The sequence below is a fragment of the Hyperoodon ampullatus genome (genome assembly GCF_949752795.1).
Source record: "Hyperoodon ampullatus genome assembly, chromosome: 3".
In the NCBI taxonomy this organism is placed as follows: Eukaryota; Metazoa; Chordata; class Mammalia; order Artiodactyla; family Ziphiidae; genus Hyperoodon; species Hyperoodon ampullatus.
This window is the reverse complement of record NC_136916.1, coordinates 142,674,306-142,694,661: the sequence shown is the minus strand read 5'-3', so window position 1 is coordinate 142,694,661 and position 20,356 is coordinate 142,674,306. Positions and strand designations below refer to the sequence as shown.

At 39.7% G+C, this 20,356-nt stretch overlaps 1 protein-coding gene across 1 annotated transcript in view; it reads right to left on the bottom strand.

The window, feature by feature from the left end:
• SYNE2 (spectrin repeat containing nuclear envelope protein 2) overlaps positions 1-20,356 on the bottom strand; it is a gene marked incomplete at its 3' end in the record, with an annotated part of 274,897 nt that overhangs the window by 64,806 nt on the left and 189,735 nt on the right. The window contains exons 75-86 of the mRNA XM_079701370.1: positions 20,134-20,334; positions 18,376-18,549; positions 16,375-16,506; positions 13,514-13,710; positions 12,029-12,161; positions 10,209-10,391; positions 9,646-9,792; positions 7,792-7,968; positions 5,936-6,091; positions 4,305-4,457; positions 1,504-1,674; positions 893-1,023 (exon numbers count right to left, since the gene is read on the bottom strand). Of these exons, the coding sequence (XP_079557496.1) occupies positions 893-1,023; positions 1,504-1,674; positions 4,305-4,457; positions 5,936-6,091; positions 7,792-7,968; positions 9,646-9,792; positions 10,209-10,391; positions 12,029-12,161; positions 13,514-13,710; positions 16,375-16,506; positions 18,376-18,549; positions 20,134-20,334 (1,955 nt within the window). The remainder of the gene's footprint in view (positions 1-892; positions 1,024-1,503; positions 1,675-4,304; positions 4,458-5,935; positions 6,092-7,791; positions 7,969-9,645; positions 9,793-10,208; positions 10,392-12,028; positions 12,162-13,513; positions 13,711-16,374; positions 16,507-18,375; positions 18,550-20,133; positions 20,335-20,356) is intronic.

The window sequence follows — 20,356 nt, the reverse complement described above, 5'->3', positions numbered from 1 at the left end:
TTCAATATGCCTTCTGACATATTCTTGTGCCAACAACTGAATGTGTATGTGCACTGGTGACAACTGAATCCCTTTAATAGCAACCTGAACCACCATATGTTTTGAGGGAGGCCCCCATTACTGTGTGTGAAATTAGATACGTGTCTGTGCTTATCTTTACCCTCCCTCCTCCCCCTCTTCCACTAAGGACTGGATCAAGGGCTGAGGACACCACTGCAGGGTACATAAATGTGGTGTCCCTTGTTCAACATATATTCAAAGTTGGTTTATAGGAGAGGCTGAATCTGCATGAAGGAAGGGTGGAGAAGGCCACTGAGGGTACCTTAATCTCTTCACCACTGTCTGGAACAAATCAGCTTTGGGCCAACTTTCATATCCCATCCAGCTATATAAAAGCCTCACAATCAACTAGGCCCACACTCCTTAGAAGGAGTTTTCTATCGTAAGTAGTTCATCAAAGAATTCCTCCCAACCTCACAAATATCTCCTGAGACGTATTCTAACATCCCCTTACTTCCACCTTATAATGTTTCCAGTGAGACAGACTGCCCATCTGGCCACCCCTTAGCCTGTTTCTGCCTGTTGATTTTGGTGCCCTTGAGGACCGCATTGGGCATTTAGCCTATGCCCGCTGAACGTGGCTACATTGGGGCTGTACGTAGGACATTTATAGATTGATTATACCAAACACTTGTACAAGGCAAGTAATAGCCTTCACAATGTCAAATCTTACGTGAACGAGATCCTTCAAAGCAGTAGAGACCAGAATAGTATGAAACCAGTTATCTCAGATGATTAAGAAGGCTTTACCCAGCCTACGTCCCTTCATTTGTCGCACGTCATTAAGATAAAAATATCTGCTCTACCATTCAAATTGCATCTTAAAGTGTACCTTGTGTGAGTATTTTGGCATTTCTCTTGAATTATTTCAGCAACTGAGGGGCAGTAATCTTTGAGTTTTCCAATAACCTCCTGGAGTTTCTTCCAACTCCCTTCACTGCTCTCAGCTTCGTCTTGAAGAGTCTAGGAGGACAGAGCAGGAATGTCAGTTGCGTAACAGCCTGGCCTCGTCCAAAGAAGGCAGCAGCTGGTCAACACTTGCCTCTGTACCACAATAATGTTAACACTCAAACTTTAATAGGACAGGGAACAATTATCAGAAATGTGAAGAAGAAAACTGAGAAGGCATTCTTTCATGGGGCTAGCACTTGAAATAGCACACTTAAAAAAAAAAAAAACACCCCAAACCCAAACCTTTAAATTGTGAAATAATATGGACATGAAAGATGAAGAAAAATTCACAGTATACTTGTACCAAGTTTCACTCATTTGGTTCATGTCATTCATTTTGAAATTTCAAGTTATGCTTTTGATGCTGCTGTTTAAAATACTGTTTCGTGTTTCTCTGTGGAGAACATAACAGTAATTGTGTTCATTTCTGTGCTTTCTTCCATTGGAGATTTTCTGCCAATGATGTATTGTGCCAAGATCGGGTTAATATACCTGAAGGTTCTGCACCTGGCATCTTAAGGCCTCTAATGATAAAACCACAGGTTTGCTGTGTTCCATGCAGTACCAGAATCGGATCGTCATCATATTCACTTCATCATAGAGTTTATCATAAATCTTCCACTCCTGTAAAACAGACTGCATGGAGGTCTTGAGCTCATTGACCTACACAAAAAGTAGAAACATATTTAGGAAATCATCGGCAAGAGGCTCTCTCATCTTTTTTGTTTCCCCCTCCTAAGGACTCTACCACTGTATCCAATTTAGGCATTTTTATTTGAGAGTGGAGCTTCAGTGATTCAGTGAAGGTGAGAAGGGTGGGTCAATGAACAAGAAATATCAAAGAAGGCTAAGTTTTAGAGTAGCTGAATGGAAAAGAGCCCCGAGACCAGAAAGATCAGCTCAGAGAGAGTTCAGCCTACAGAGGGACAGTCCAGGGAAAAAAAACACTGAGTGAGGAATCAGAATCTCAGAATATACAGTTCAGTGACACCCTATTAGCTTTCTGACCTTGGGCAAGTTATTTAATCCTTGAGTCTATTTCTTCATCCACAAAACAGATATAATAAATGAAAACATAAAGAAAATAGTGTCTGTGAAAATGCTCTGAAAACTGTAAAGCATTATAAATGTAAAGTGTTAACCTGTGTTACCTGGCACTTAAGTCTGGTTGCTCCTGGAGTGCAAGCAAAGCTTGGAGAGCATCATGCTTGGCCAAAATGAAGGGCAAGTGCAAAGTAGGAGGAAATGCAATGGTGGCCATGTTTTATTCTTTAATGTGTTTTGATAATTATGAAAGGTTGAAAATTGAAGCATTTAAATGATCTCTGACACAATCGAGAAGATACAAGTATATAAATCTTTATACATTATGTAAAGAACACTTATATTTCAACAATAAAAAGACAGCCAAACTCAAAAATGGACAAAGGATTGAATAACCATCTCTCTAAAGAATATATACAAACAGCCAATAAGCATATGAAAAGACACTCAGGGCTTCCCTGGTGGCGCAGTGGTTGAGAGTCCGCCTGCCGATGCAGGGGACACGGGTTCGTGCCCCGGTCCGGGAAGATCCCACATGCCGCGGAGCGGCTGGGCCCGTGAGCCATGGCTGCTGGGCCTGCGCGTCCGGAGTCTGTGCTCCGCAACGGGAGAGGCCACAACAATGAGAGGCCCACGTACCACCAAAAAAAAAAAAAAAAAAAAAGACACTCAACATCCACAGTCATTAGAGAAATAGAAATCAAAACCGTGAGATACCACTTCACATCCACTAGGACGGCTATAATCAAAGTTGGATAATAACTAGTACTGGCGAGACTATGGAAAAATTGGAACGCTCATACACTGCTGATGGAAATTCAAAGTGGTGCAGCTTCTGTAGAAAAGTTTGGCAGTCTCTCAAGAAGTTAAATACTGTATAGAGTTACCATATGACCCACTAATTCTACTCTTAGGTATATGCCCAAGAGAACTGAAAGCATATGTTCACAAAAAAAACCTATACACAGGGCTTCCCTGGTGGCACAGTGGTTGAGAGTCCGCCTGCCAATGCAGGGGATACGGGTTCGTGCCCTGATCCGGGAGGATCCCACATGCCGTGGAGCGGCTGGGCCTGTGAGCCATGGCCGCTGAGCCTGCGCGTCCAGAGCCTGTGCCCTGCAACGGGAGAGGCCACAACAGTGAGAGGCCCGCGTACTGCAAAAAAAACCAAAACAAACAAACAAAAAAACCTATACACAAACATTCTTAGCAGTGTAGGAGGGTTTTAATGTCTCCATATCCTTGTCAACACTTGTTACTGTCTGTCTTTTTATTGCAGCTATCCTCCTGCAGCCTGTGAGCATCTTGAGGGTAAGAACCATTTATTTTCTTATCATTGCACCCTTGGCAGTGAGCACAGTGCCTCACAAAAGATACGTTAACAAATGACTCACACAGATATGTTAAGCTCACCCCTACTTTTCTGCCTGAGTCCTGGGGGAAGAATGAGGCTGAGGGTCACCTATGGATTTCAATTACATGGGTTATTCCCAATTCTCTCTTGGAACAAATGGTTGAATGTAGATTTTAGTAGATGACAAATAATCCACAATAAAGACTCTCTGGGAAACATGGACACACCTATAATAGGTTAGTATTTACAATTTCTCCCTCCATTTGTGGGGAAATGTCAAAGTTGCAGTGTCTGAGGATGCCTGTCCTTTGTCTTTTGGTGTTCTTCCTCCCAGAAGGGGTAAATGCAGACTTTGACAAGCCTTTCATACAATTACCAGACGTCTTCCACAGTCTTCTATGCTTTCTCCTCACCACATGCTGTTTCTCCCCACCTCTGGAGTTTTCCCTATGCTGACCATGCTTCTAGCTTAATAGAGGCTACATGCGATAGGATCACGCCCTCCCTGAGGCATCTCCCTGGGTGTGGGGAATCTGAGCTGCTTCTTCATAACTGCTCCTGTATATCTGGCCAAGAAACAACACCAGATGCTCTGTTGGGTTTGGGGTTGGGGGTGGAGACATTTTTGTGTGTGTGAGTACATTAGACAAAACAAAGATAACCAGGTGGATTTCTAGCTTGCCAAGGATGTGGGAATTTGGTGGCTTTGCCTCTGATTATCCAGTGAAGGAAAAAAGTAAGAGAGATCTGAAATGTTTTTCTGTACTTCACTTCAGTAGTTTTCACAGCAACTTTTCAGTTTTTGGTATGGAGTGAGTGTCCATTATTAAACAAGAAATAAGACAAAAGAAGGATACGTGGAGAGAAATAGTACACTGTAAATGAATTCTAGTACCTGGTTGATAACACTGTTTTTCTTTTGAAATAACTCATCAATTCTGGATGCTGTATCTTCCAGCAATGGCATTGTCCCACTCTCTGAAGTCAGGTAACTTTGTCTCAATTCATCCAATGCTTTGGACTTAATTGCAAGTTGATTTTCTATATCCTGGAAGGGCAAAAGGAAAAGGTTTTCATATGCACAATATTACAAAACAATTAATAAGGGGTAAGAGGTAGGAGTCTTCACTTTTCAAGTAATAATGCCGATAGAGTATATAATTTAATAACATTACACAGAAGACATTTTAATCATATCACACTCTCAATTCAATTTTTACAGTGAAATTTTGTAATATGAATTTACAATATTACAAAATGAGGTTTTACAATACTTTCCATTATTACATGGCTCTAGATTTTAGAAGAGTCTAGGTAGCAAGTCCGTATCATCATGGTATAGTAGAAAGAGTCTAGGAGATATAGTCTCCATTCCACGTCTGCCCTGTACTGGCTGTTGGACCAAGCGTTAAGTCATCAAACTGCCAAGTCTGCATTTTCCCATCTGGAAAATAGTGATGACATCCCAGGCCTGAATAACTTAGCACTCAGGTGAAAGCAGGGTGGCCAGCTGGGGGTGCTACAGCACTGACCTTCCAGTCAGGAGGTGGCTGTAAACACTCTAAAATGGAAATGGCTAGTGGGTAGTTAGAAACAGGATACGACCATCTGAAAAGATCTCTTATGGAGGTGTTGCTGCCCATATACTATATCCAGTATCATTCTGTAACCTTCTAAGTAGAACAGGGGTCTGAGCCGACTTTCCAGCCCCAACAGTGAGGAGCGCCACGCCTTCCTGTAGGCGGTGCAGAACCCACGTAACCTGTGCCGTCTACAGCTCTGGGACAGTGGAACTGCTCTCAACAGGAGTGACACAATCAGGGTGGTGGGGAGGGAGGAGTAAACCCATGGGTGAGGGCACCTCAAAGACCAAGTGACCTGGCAAATGATGACTGAACGAAAAAAGGGCACAGCCAACATGCTCTGGCCCAAATGGGATTTAGACAGTGGTTCTGAGGGAAAAGTAGTCCTTTGAGAACACATGACACAGTAGGTAAAATAAAACCATTTTCCTCTGAAGAAACAGAAAGAAATACTAAAAATCATGGAGATTTCAGAGTAATTTTGTAAATACTGGAGAAATTAATAAAAACACAAAAACTGGAAAACATCTAAATCAAAATTCCTGTGGAACTTTTTTTTTTTTTTTTTTTTTCTGGCCGCACAGTGCGGCTTGTGAGATCTTGGTTCCCCAACCAGGGACTGAACCCAGGCCACAGCAGTGAAAGCACCGAATCCTAACCACTGGACTGCCAGGGAACTCCCAATATTTTTTTCTTAGGAGTAGCATTCAAATCTCTTAAGAGCTACAATAACCATAAAAATACTTCTGTTTATCATTTAAAAACAGCATTTTGCAATTCTGTAAAACACATGGACACATCTATTTTATAGAAGAAAGTAAGTACCTGGGGTCTTTGAGGAGAACCCTCAGAAACTATAGCAGCTTGGCCTGCTCCCTGGGGCAGGCATGGTAACTAAAAGCCTGACCAAGCCACACTGGACAGGTGCTGTGTGTCTTCTCACCTGACAATCCAGGAGTGTCTTCTGCACCGAGATCACACTTTCAGGTTTTTGTAAAGTGTTCAGTCTCTCCTCTTGTGCCTCCATCCAGTTGTTCAGAATCTGTATTTTGTTTTCATTCTCAGTGATACTTTCCAAAAGTTGTTCTAATTGTTGTATCTACCAGTTATGAATAAGAAAATAAAATTTTCTGTTTTTAAACCACATGTTTAAAATGTAAATGTCGTGATATGTTATTTTTAATAGGATAATTTTGTTTCTTCTCAGATTTCTAACGTATTGCACAAGATTTCCCAACAACTTTTGGAATAAAGATTCATAAGTCAGGAAATATGAATTATTTTCTCCTTTTTAAAAAAAATCTAACATTTGAAATGAAAGCTAACCTGATAAGAAAGCTGGCTGTTCTGGAGTTCCACAATATCTGTACAAAACAAAATCATGTTGCTAACACTCAATATTTTTTCATTGTATCATCTATTGATATATGTAAAGCTTAAGAAAATTTTTTTCCCCTAGACTCTTCATTAGACTCACTTAAAAACTGTCAATATAAAGAATATCACAAATAATGCATCAATTTAATAAAGTAATATTTTTTAAATGTCTGTGATTCTTCTCATTTCTAATGCTGACAATGTTTATTAGGTTACAATCATAGTATATATAATGTTTTATACTTCTTTTCATATGCCATAGGCACTTTCTATGTCATGACTTGTATTAACTTAAAAGGCTGCCCAGTATTTCATCAAATGGACACCATATAATTTGATTAATTATTTCTCTCGAGTTGGAAATTCAGGCAGTCTACATTTTTCACCAGAATAAATAATGTTGAATTGAACACTTGGTGCACATATCTTTTCCTTTTTGAAGAACTATCTACTTAAGATAAATGTAAAAGAAGTGGACTGCTGGGTTAAGAGATAAGATGATTATTATGGTTCTTGAAATTTTCTGAATGCTTTCCAAAAGGGTATGTAAGCCATTATCTGCAGTGTATGAATGTGAAAGCCTTGGGCTTTTATCTTTATCTTAAGTTTTTCTAATTTAGTAAGTGTATAATGTTATTAATGTTTATTCCAAATATCTGGCAATTAAAGTGGTAACCTTTCCATATTTATTTGCCAATTATAATTTTCTCTTTTGTGAATTATCTGCTCATGTTCTTTGTCCATGCATGTACTCAAATCTTAATTGTATGGATCTATTTGTATGCATTCTCCACACAATAAAGAAATCAACCAATTTTCACTATTGTATATAAATATTAAATATTTTCCCAAGAATAAGTTTCCTTAATCTTTTCGGTCATGGAATGAAAATCTACCAGGAAGCCATATACATTTTTCTTCCTTTTAATAATCTTTCTAAAGCTGAAATAGCTTCGCTGCTTTTTAACATCTACTTTCACAGAAAATGTCAAAAGTTGTGACCATTTAGTAGCCTCATGTAATACTCGACATCTTCTTAAATAACATTTCTCCTCTTCACTTGCCTAAGTCAATTTCCCACTAAGAAATTGCAAAGAAATATAAAAACTATTTCCAACTCTTATATGCACCAATGGAGGACAGGATTTAAAAGGGGCTAGAATTGAGATGATTATTAGGTTTTAACTGTAAGTTAACCAGACAAATGTCTTTTTGTTTTTTTTAATTAATATTTTTGGCCACTCCATGCAGCATGCAGGATATTAGTTCCCCGACCAGGGATCGAACACATGCCCCCTGCAGTGGAGTGTGGAGTCTTAACCACTGGACCAACGGGGAGGTCCCACAAATGTCTTAAAATTTTTCAGAAAGTGGTATTTTGCAAAGGCTAAATCACACATCAAGCTGTGACCATGAGCTCACCTTTCCATTCAGTGTTCCGTGGACCCGGTGCCACTGGCGGTTCATCTCTCCGAGATGCTCTGCAAACTCTGTTCTCTCATAGCGCTTACTTTCTACATCACAGGTGCTTAACTGAAGTAATGACTGGTTAACAAAGTCAACTATCCATTGTTTATAGTCCATTTCCATTCTAAACTCCTAAAATGAACAAAGAAAACAAAATTAAACCACCAAAGCCTGAATTGAAGTAGATGAACTGGACCTCTCCTTTGGTGCACTGTAGGGGGCGCCAGGCTCCCACCCAGTAATCAAAAGGCGCCTGTCTGGAGTTATGTTCTACCCTCCCCCAACCCCACCATACATCTGCTTTATTTGAGTGGAGAGACTTTTGGGGAATTACACGTTCCTGGGAACAGAGAGACTCACCGCTTTCAAACAGACTGAAACGTCAAAGATGGTACCATGTACGGTAGCTGCATCATAGGAACCAAAATCAAGACCCAGAGACTGACAAAGGGTTCCTTTGAGAGTCTTCCTGAGAGCTCCACTGGAATTCAGAGCCATCCTGTGGGCTCATGGGAATGACAGGATGGGAGGTCTGAAGTTAAGACTCTCCCAGAAAACCCAGGACGCCTTTAAGGAGCTCTGCCAGTTTAGGCAGCTTCTCTGTTCCTCTGCGGACCGTCTAGGCCTCCCCGTTTGGATGACTTTAAGTTCTAGAGCAATCCTAAACCCCCCCAGAGCCAAGCATGTTTCTGTTAAGGCTGATACTTGTTGGGTTTATTCTGGCAAGTTCTAGCACCTCCACAGGAGACATCCAGGGGTAAAACTATGTGCTAGGTTACTAGGGCCTGTGAGAAAAATACACATAGACCCTCTACAGATTGTACTACTCACTGAAGTTAGGATGGGATAGGATATAAATAGGAAATTCTTGCTAATACCATGCTTTGTGATTAAGCCATTCATCTTCTGCCTACCAGAGGCTAGATCCATTAGCCTATGAGGTCTTGGAAAGCAAGGATCAGAGTCTTCATTCATCTTTGTGTTCCTAGTGGCAAACACCTTGCCCGGCACACAATAAGTGTTGGGACGTGGCTTGTTAAATGTTAGTTAAATCTACCTGAAATCAAATATTGTGGAGAAGGCCACATTCCTATCTATTTGTAGAAGGATATCAACTTTTCCTTACGCATTCTCTTATTCAAAGAACATTTACTTAACACCTATTGGATGCCAGGTGTTGGGCTAGGTGTGCTGTTTCAGGGAGGTAAAGGAGGAGCCCCTGCTCTCAAGAGGCTAAGTCAAGGTGGGGAGATAGGCAAGTAAGAAAATAATTATAATACCGGGTGACAGGAACTATTGATAGCACCATGGAGACACCTAATCCTGGAAAGTAAACTGATCTGGCTGGGAGAGTCAGGGTAGATTTCCAAATGAGAAGCTACTTGAACTAACTCTTGAAGGATGACTAAGAAGATTCCTACAGCTAAAAGCGGGACACTGGAATTCCAGGCCAAAGGTACAGCACGTACAAAAGCAAAAGCATGAGCAGGAGAGCGCCAGGAGCGGTGGAGGGACCGCAAAGGATTTGGTTCAGGCAGAGTCCAGGGTTTATGTGGGGAAATGAAGAGCCAGAGCCAGTTAAAAGCTTGGATTCTGTCCTGTGGTGATGGGAGCTACCAAAGGAATCTGGGCAGAATAAGAGCAAGTATACTAACTCCTCTCTCTAGAATCATCCACCATCCCATTCCCCACCCTTAGAATTCGTTTTTCTAAATAATATCCTCCATGTCTCTTTGTTCAGTATTTCCCTTCCAACTCACTTGCCTTCTTTATTTAATGAAAAGGCTTCTGGCTTTTTTGTGTAATTACCTTGTACTTGTGAAGAAGATTTTTAACTTGAGATGCAGAACTCAGTGAATGCTCAGAGTCTTCATCTGCAGTTTGATGTTCCACATTGTTCATCCAGTTAATCATTTCTGTTATTGCTTTACGAGATGGCAATTTCTCCATCTGAAGCTGCAAAATCAAAATGATTTCTATTTAATTACCTGCAGTTAACAAAATGAATCAGGGCATCACTTAAGATAATATCTGGTTTGATAAAAGGTCTTGCCACATAATTATGCAGGTTACTCACAAAAACAAACCCAGCATTCAAGCTCAGAATAAGTGACCCCAAAACAATGACAATGACCTTCACATAAACTAACACAGTGGTGCAGATAAACTGGGAAATAAAGTAATTAAGCCTGATTTCTCTCTTAAAAAAGATCCCACTGGAGGAGAGTCCAGTAATTAAGACCTATATTCAGTGGTGCCAGAGAAAAGATAGGCAGTGTCAATGAAAATTACTGAGTCAGAGAAATGATTTTAAAGGAGCTGTGAGCTAACAAGTGAATGCTAATTCAAACGCTGGGTCTTTAAATACTTACCTGGTGAAGTTTTTCTTGGATGTCAGGAAGTTGAGTTATGAGCATTGTCCACTTTTGTTCAAACTGTGCTAAAGAAGCTCTCAGTGTCGCTGTATCAGCTTCTTTCAGGTGAAGAAGTTGGTTCCCAGTACTTAGAACTGCAGTTTTCAAGGAGGACTTTTCATCAAGTTCCTTTGAAAACTCCTAAAAGGAAACAGTTTTACAGTTTAGAAACTTTTAAAATTTAAATGTGGCATGGAGGGACTTCCCTGGTGGTGCAGTGGTTAAGAATCCACCTGCCAATGCAGGGGACATGGGTTCGAACCCTGGCCTGGGAAGATCCCACATGCCGCGGAGCAACTAAGCCCATGCACCGCAACTAGTGAGCCTGCACTCTAGAGCCTGCGAGCCACAACTACTGAGCCTCTGTGCCACAACTACTGAAGCCCGCGCGCCTAGAGCCCGTGCTCCTCAACAAGAGAAGACACCGCAATGAGGAGCCCGCGCACCGCAATGAAGAGTAGCCCCCACTCGCCACTAGAGAAAGCCCACGCCCAGCATTGAAGACCCAACACAGCCAAATAAATAAATAAACAAACAAATAAATAAATATAAATAAATAAGGCATGGAGTAACTAAGAGTCAGAATAACTGGTTAGAGCCCAAAACTAAATAAATGAATTCAATTCAAACAGTAAATATTTATATGTGTATGTATGTATGTGTACATGTGTATATGTGCTTACATGTGAGCGCATACACACACACACACACACACACACACATTTTTCCTGCTAAGTGTCAGGCACTGTTCCAGGCATTTGATATACGGTGGGGAACAAAAGAGATGGAGTTCCTGCCCCTTGAGTGGCTTATAATCTAATGGATTAATATTTTTAAAAATAGACAAATCATCATTTCAACTATAAAAAGAAAATATGGAACACAGCACAAAGTTCATTTTTTTAAAAAGTTCATATTAAATGAACTAAACACAACAAATTTTTTTTTTTTTTTTTTGCGGTATGCGGGCCTCTCCCTGTTGTGGCCTCTCCCGTTGCGGAGCATAGGCTCTGGCCGCGCAAGCTCAGCGCAAGCTCATGGCTCACGGGCCCAGCCGCTCCGCGGCATGTGGGATCCTCCCGGACCGGGGCACAAACCCACGTCCCCTGCATCGGCAGGCGGGCTCTCAACCACTGCGCCACCAGGGAAGCCCCACAACAAATTTTTAACTAGAATATCTGAAATCGTTCCTGGTACTTACAGGTTTTTTCCAAGTATATTTTAAAAATATTTACATTTTAATATCAAAGTGAGTAATCATAGCTACAAAATATGAAAAATGGAGAAAAGACTAAGGGAAAAGATGAAAAGGTCTCAAAGTATAATTTATATCACAAAATTAATACATTCTTTTCTTCAGAAAAAACCCTTAAAACAATAGAACAATAACATTTTAGTAGAAACATCAATTCTGTATATAACAATTTAAAACCATGTATTTATTAGCTTACATTTATGAATTAATAATCCTGTGAGGTTTTAGGGGGCAGGTAGGGGAGTTATTTTCTGCACTTGTAAAACATGCCCCATGTTAGGGCAAGTTTTAAATATATATATATATTTTGTAGTGTCAATTTAAAATATACTTTATTATTATAAGCATATAAATCAATAGTATAAACAAATAGTTCTAAGTTTGAAGAATGCAGCTGCTATTAGCCCAAGTTTTACCCCTTATCTACAAATGATTATGGAAACTATCAAACCAACTCTCCTAATTTTCCCCCGATATTTTTTTCTAACCAACAATTACCTGAGCCTATTGTATTACAACTTACAAAAAAATTGTTTATGTTGCTTCTGATTGTGTCCAAGTCCTGAGACACATTGAGGGACTGCTCTTTCCAGTAGTTCAGAGTTTGCTGAGAAGATTCCAACCACTTGGTTAACTGATCTGAATCTCTGTTATAACTAATAGGAGCAAAGTGGGAGAGAAAGGAAATTAGAAATGATTGCATCCCCTGTATATTTTCTTCTGTTTCACCATTTGTTTTCTTGTGTTGACCAATCCTATTATTCAGAAAAATCATGATTTTTTTAAAGAATTATACCCTGTTTAATCCCAGGTCCCAAATCTGATGCTCCTGTCATTTTCTATGACTCTATAATGACTAATGAAGAACAAAGAGGCATTTTAAAGTCTAAAATAGCCTTTTAAAAGTTTATTACAGCTATACAAAAGTAAACCCATAGGTAAGGACAGAAATTATTTTTATTCATCAAACGTCCTCTATAGATTTGTGTACAGTAAAAATATAACCAGCATTGGTATAAGTTGTATAATAGCAAATTGCTATTGGCTGGATGCCAATATATTTATCTGATGGAATGAAAATATCCAAGCAAAATGCTGTCCCTCTTGTAACTTCTAAACTTCTCTAGGCTAAGACAGCCTCCCTAAGAGGTGGGAAAGAAAATGAGGCTAAATGTTCTATGTTTTCTACCTTCTTCAAGGGTTTCAAGAATGAAGTAAGAGAAAGACAAATACCATGTGATATCACTTATATGTGGAATCTAAAATATGATAAAAATGAACTTATTTACAATACAGAAACAGACTCACAGACATAGAAAACAAACTTGTGGCCACCAAAGGGGAAAGGGATGGGGAGGGATAAATTAGGAGTTTGGGATTAACAAATACATACTACTATATATAAAACAGATAAACAACAAGGTCCTACTATAAAGCATACAGAACTATATTCAGTATCCTATAATAAACCACAATGGAAAAGAATATGAAAAAGAATATATGTATTATATATACAACTGAACATATATTACTGAACATGTATTATGTATCACTTTGCTATATACACCAGAAACTAACACAACATTGTAAATCAAGTATACTTCAATACAAAATGAAAAAAAAATTTTTTAAAGATTTGATTAGTTAAAGCAAAAAAATTCTTTGAAGAACTCCAAAGACTTTTCCAAACTATTCCATTAGCTAAAATTATTTTTAAGATTTAAAAAAATTTTGGAAGAGTGTAGGAAAGAGCAACATCATGGCATAAAGGTAACATGTGTATAATTTTATAACATAATTCCTAGTTTCCACAGGACTGATTACACATTATCCTGAGTCTTGCAAACTAGCATCAGAGACTCTAGTTCCCATTTAGCCTGGAAGAGGGACTCAACTGCTTTAGACTGTCAAAAACCATACAACAGGGGGACGGCATGTAAAATCTGGTTGACTGCAGAATCCCTCTGAGGTCTTTTTCTGAAGCCAATCAATCCCTAAGAAACCACACCTGAGCAGATGCTTGAGAAGCGTTTGTAGTCTGTGTAGTTCATGATCAATTTTTTTGTTTAGGGACAACCACTGCTCTTCCAGTTTTGCAATCTGGCCCTCTAGTTCAGGACAGCTCACGGAGACCACCAGCTGTTTGCCTTCATTCACAGTCTGGTAAAGCCGGGCATGCTTCTCATCGATGTTTCTTTTTATTTGCTAATAAAAATAAAGTCATAGAGTGAATTATTTAAAAATTAAATCAGCCAGTCAATTCACAAATACTTCATGAAAAACCTACAGTAGAGGCTACTGAAGAAACAGTAACACTTTCCAAACCCTCAAGACTCTTGCAGTCTGGCTGAACAAACATGATTAATGGATTATTAATTATCTTTCACAATGAGAGTGTCCAATGCATTTCTACTGCACAGATTATACATGCAATATAAAATGAAAATTCACAGATTTAGATCTGATCGTTACTTCTTTCACCTAGAAACTAAAAAGGTGATGGTCTACAGGGTGCAGAGCTTGCAGAGAGGTTTTGTGTGACTTAAAGCTTATTCTGAAAATCAAGAAATTTTACATAGAAATCAAGATTTCCTGTGACTCGGGGAAAACAGGAAGCTCTAGCAAGCTCCTTTGGAAGAGGCTGTTCTCCTGGGTTCTCCTCCACCAATGTCCCCACCAGCCCTCCAACTGTCCACCCAGTCAGTGACCCTTATTTCCGTTCTCCTGCCTGGGCACCTGGAAGCATTTTACATTGCGGCCTAGGTATGAAAGGGATAAATAAGAAAACATTTCTTTATCATCTTTTAGACCCAAACAGTAGGGGGAAAAGCTCCTTTTGAGTCTTCTGGATATAAGGATTCAGGAGGGAGAAAAGAAGAGGATTTTAGAAGAATAAATGAAAACAACACATTGCTAATTCAACTTCATGAAAAAATAAAAATCTTCAGAACTGTGAATGCGATGACCCCCTGAAGAGAACTCTGTCTAAAGGCAATTATCTTCTGCAGTTGGGTTCAGCTAATGACACATATCCTGACAGTTACTTAAATTTAATCTTAAAAAATAAATTATGATCAAAACAGAACATTTGCTATTTTCCAATTAACTTAAGCTTTTTTAAAAATTAATAAAAAAGTCTACCTCCAATGCCCTTTCCACCACTCCTAGCTGCAACTCCTTCTGCCTGCCTGAGTCCACAGGCTAGAATAAAATGTCCAACATTAGTTTAAAAAAAAAAGGTTCTAATTTTCTAAGCCTTCAGTGTGAGACACTTCATCTTAAGAGCATCTCTGAGAAGTTTTTTTTTTTTTTCAAAATATCTTTTGTTACAGTTACATGGAAATGCTATTGTTTCATGGGTTGCCCTCATATCTGAGAAGTTTTAATTTTCCCATTTTATACACGGGAGTCAGAATGCACTGGTCACTCGGTCAGTGAGGTGTCAACCGGCATTGGAACACAGCTTGTTCAACACCAGAGGCCATGCAACGGACTGACCCGACATTCCCGGCCCACAGACGTCCCCTGATCAAGATACACACAAACCTCTCCATGACGCAGAAGACGATAATGACCTAAGGAACGCTATCAGTGAGATGGGCTTTACTAGATATCTGTCTTCTTTTAGTCTGGCAAATGTATTTAAAAGTCTTAGAACAATTATTTTGATTTTTAAAATATTTCTAACTTAACAGAATCACAGGTTATAGTTTAAGGTATACAGCTACTCTTGGGGAAATACTCAGGCTTCCATCAGGTTGGCTAATATGAACTGTTTCTTAATATAAGAAGGTTTAAAACCGATCTGTTTTCAGCTGCATTCTTTCAGCTGTTCAGATGGTACTTTCTGCACCCCTAGGCTAACAAAGAATTAAAGAGCAGCTTCCCGCCCCCAAAAGATTCAGCTTTATCTCTGAGTTCAACTCAATATGACAAGATGGCAAAGACATCAATGGCAGCTTTCAAGACACCTAGAGAGAATAACTACAGCATTCCAGCCTCTGAAAAATGTTCCTTACAGGAGCTTAAGTGCCTCCAAGGAATGGTGGGACCCTGCCAAGTATTCCATGCCTTCTTCTTCCATCCGGTCTGGTCCGGCAACAAACCTGCCTTTGAAGTTTTAAAGTTGATATTTGATAGCAACCTCTAGCTGCACAACTCAGATTCCGACCACATACATTCTAAAGTTAAAACTAAGTATTTTCAGTCTCTGCAGAAAATATTTAAAACTTGTTTTTATCTTGTTGGTCATGTTCTCAATACCACTTGAAAACCATTTTAAGGTTTTATCTTTTCTATGGCATTGAAATTTGAGACACAGAGACTTTGATAATAACAATATCAAACATTACACAAGAAAAAATTTCAAGTTTGAAGTCTCTTTATAACGCTGGTGGCAGGTAACAGATTATTGTTTGTCTCATAGGCTATGTCCAGTCAGGGCTTCACTGTTGTCATAAAACTAAAAATATGTTCAGAGGCCCGTGGTTTACAAAGTTCTTCCCATACTTTAGCTCATGTCCACACCCACTGACATCCACCTCCAGAGACTGGTAGCACCAGCTTGATTACCTACATGCTACAGATAAAGACACTGTGGCTTAGAGACAGAAAGTTGACGAAGTGATAAGTGAGAGCCAGGACTCAAACCAAGGTCCCGACCCCACGTCAGACACGTGGCTATGTCAAGAAGCCCCCAAGTAAATCTGCAGTTACCCCAAATATGTCTCACTGTGAGTTGTGTGAGGAATGATATTTCATTTCAATCCAAATCGTTCACCTTCAAAGTCAAGTAATTTAGTCAAAACACAATAAAAACACAAAGTGCTACAGACAATGACTTTGGCGGCTTAAGTGGAAGCAAAATACCTGGTAAAATGAAATCCTTTCCATTAATCTTTCCTCCGTCTCTTCCACCAAACTCACAGAGGGCAACGTAGATACAAGAATTTCCAGGTCCTTTTCAAGAGATGCATAGTTTTCATCAAACTCTTCCCATTTCTAAAGAATTAAGAACACATGATCAGCAGGGGGCTTTTTCTAGATTAGTTCCAGATAATGACAAAATTAATCCTAAAAACAAAAATGAGCTCTGAGACCGTACAAAATTAAAGCACAGATTCCAGGGGTTTCTGAGATATAACCCACCCTAGTAAGAGCTCAGTGTCTGGTGGGAAACAACTCCACTTCCACTGCTTTGTGGAGAAGGTTTTTAAAAACCCAGTTGATATTAGGGTTTTATGCTTGTCTCGTCGAATCGAGTAGGGAATAATAGGATTAAGTTAAAGTGATACTCTCAGCATGCACATCTGTGGAGACCTCAGAGCCTTTCTCTTACTTGGAAAGGAAGGGGCTAACTTGTAAAGTCTTTTTCAACAGAAGCTTCTGTTAGGCTTCTCCCAATGCTCCCTGCTCCAATCCCCAGTCCCACGAACATTACCCAACAAACACAACCCAAACCGTTACCCTACCGTGCTGCTTGAAGAAGCTGTTTGAGAAGTTATGGGCTTACGCTTCATCAGGGGAGTAACTACTGCCTTAGCCTGAGTCTGCCTTGTCCTAGCTCTCTCCATTTCCATAGCAGCCCACCCCTAGGGTCTCAGCACTCTACAGAGCTGACTTAGGGACATGAAATCTTACCTGCTGGAAAATTAACCACCTTAGTAATTCTCATAGCTAGTGAAACAGCAGGTGACATGGCTGTTAGGGGCACTCACTGGGTTCATGGAGTCGTTTTTTTTGGGTTTTTTTTTAACTTATTTATTATTTATTTGGCTGTGCCACAGAGCATGTGGGATCTTAGTTCCCTGACCAGGGAGTAAACCTGTGCCCCCTGCAGTGAAAGCGTGGAGTCTTAACCACTGGACTGCCAGGGAAGTCCCTCATGGAGTCTTTTTTATAAATATGATGAACTATTACTATAAATATCAACTTGACACACTAACTAGAAAATTACTTTTATTAGCATAAAATAATACCATAGTTTATTATCACATTAAAAGGTTGAATACTGGAACTTTCCTGGTGGCGTAGTGGTTAGGAATCCGCCTGCCGGTGCAGGGGACACGGGTTTGATCCCTGGTCTGGGAAGATCCCACATGTCGCGGAGCAACTAAGCTTGTGCGCCACAACTACTGAGCCTGCGCTCTAGAGCCCGCGAGCCACAACTACTGAGCCCACGTGCCACAACTACTGAAGCCTGTGAGCCTAGAGCCCGTGCTCCACAAGAGAAGTCACTGCGACGAGAAGCCCACGCATTGCAATGAAGAGTAGCCCCCGCTCGCCACAACTAGAGAAAGCCCGCGTGCTGCAACGAAGACTCAATGCAACCAAAAAGAAAATAAATTAAAAAAAAAAAGTTGAATATTTCTTTGTTTTTTGTTTATTTCCTGTATGTGCTAACATCCACCGTGTTTAAGAAGTTAAAGGGGAAATAAACCTTAAAATTGAGAAAGAGCTTTATGTAAGCTTAATTTTTTTCTTTGAATTGGGACAGGACTGTTATGAATCCACTTCAGCAACAGAACATCTGGGCTTGTCCTCTTCGGGATGCACAATTTCTGAACCACTGACTATTTCATCAAATGATCTCATTCAAGATCTCAAAGTGCTTTCCATTTTGTTTATTTGTACACAAAGCTAGAAGGTAGAAAGATGCTGTGCCATCCCTAACCAACATATAAGAAATCTCAGCTAATATTTCATTCCGGGAGTAGCAGTCAGAGCTGGAACAGGATTCCACATTCCTCACTGCTGGTGCCCACTTAACTACTGCTTAATAACAACCAGATACTTGTTTTCAAACCTAGAGGTGATGGTTGAAAATCCAGAATTCCCGGCTTAAGTACAAAATTTATGAAAGCCACATACCTGCAATAAACTTTGCAGCTTTATTCCACACTGGTGTGACTTTTCTTCTAGTAATTTAACTTCCTTTTCTTGTTCTGCCCAAAATGTCTCTTTCTTTTGCAATAAAGAAGGAAGCATTTTGTTGGAGTATGTTTGGATCAACAGCATGTCAGCAACAAGCTTCCGGAAAAAAAGCTGTGAAATGAGGAAGAGTTTAATATTTACTTATTTTTACATTGTGAAAAATCTTAAAATTCAAGTTACTTCAACATGTGAGAGTGTCATTTACTTTTTAATACAAAATCCCAGGACAGCCATGTAGAGTCAAACACACGAGAAAACAAAATAAAAATTGTCTATGTGTCCATAGTCTTTGAGTACGAATGGAATTTTAACAAATCACAAAGAAAAATTACCCTAGGTAATATTTCCCACAAAACAGTCCATATTAAAGGGCAAACATGGGGCTTCCCTGGTGGCGCAGTGGTTGGGAGTCCGCCTGCCGATGCAGGGGACACGGGTTCGTGCCCCGGTGCAGGAAGATCCCACATGCCGCGGAGCGGCTGGGCCCGTGAGCCATGGCTGCTGAGCCTGCGCGTCCGGAGCCTGTGCTCCGCAATGGGAGAGGCCACAACAGTGAGAGGCCCGCGTACCGCAAAAAAAAAAAATAATAATAATAAAGGGCAAACATGATTAATTAGTCAATTTAAATTTCCAGTGAGATCTTCCTATATCAGTTATTCCAAGTTTTAAGAAACTTTACAAAAAGTGGTAAAGCCACTGAGGTGGCTAATTAGTTTCAAGATGATAAATTGGATGGATAGTTGTGTGAGCCCAAGAAACTCACATATTCAAGAGCCAGGGGCTCCTAAACTCTGGTTCTAACTTCTACACAATAAAATAGTTAACTAAAGGGAATTCGCTGATGGGGTCTATTGGGATTGTGGTTGGTAAAAGCTCCCAGAATAGCACTTTAAGACCTTTAAAGAGGAAGGCTTTCCTTCACATGGCTCTCTATTGATAGTCAGCTGCCCCCTCTAGTTGTTTGGGGGGGACTTATTAGGAGAATCCCTTCTCTTGTTCCTTGAAAAGGATACATACAAGGGTTTATAAAAGCATCTAGCATAAGGTCTGACACATTGTATATATCAGTTAATATATTTTCTCCTCTTTCCCGCCATCCTTTATACAATATTTACCTCTGAATTTTTCTTAGACTAAGGTCTACTTAATCAAAAGCCTAGACTTCAGCTTATTGAAGGCAGGAACTCTGTCTTATACATTCTTATTATCAGCACTTAATTACTGCATATCTCTTGTTGATGATCATGAGGGTTTATTTAATGAAATGAATGGAAAACAAAAGGATTTATTGTAGCATTACGCTAGACATACATTTACGTAATTTAAATATTTCTTTTGATTTCAGTTCTCAGTAAAGCCTCTCCTAACCCCCGAATTCAATTCCCTCTATTAAATGTTCTTAAAGTGTGTATGCCAAGTTTAATTTTAAATTTGTTTGAATGACTCCTTGACAAGTAATGTCTTCTCAATCAACTGAAAGCTCCATAAATATTAGGAACTATGTCTGTTTTCACTCACAATCATATTCTTACGAGCTTAGCAGTGTTCCTGGTACACAGTGAGCACTGTAATAGATGTTTGTTAAAAGAATGAAGGAATGATGTAAATTTCACCAAGGAAGAAAACGGATGCTCTTAGTTCACACTTAGAAAAACTTAAAGTCTATGAAAAGGTGATCTGACCCACGTGTCTTACCTTGTGATTTTGTATTTGAGCCTGTAAGGCAACTTTACTTTTGGTTTGTTGTAAGTGGTCATGAGCAAGATTTTCCTTTCCGATATTCACCAGTTCTACCATGCCTTGCAACAAAGCATCTTGCTGGCTCTCAGTGATGAAAGGGCTGCTGAGTTTTGTGTACCTGGCTCTCAGGATTCCCCACATTCTGTCGAGTACATCCTGAAAAGAAAGAGCAGGTGTG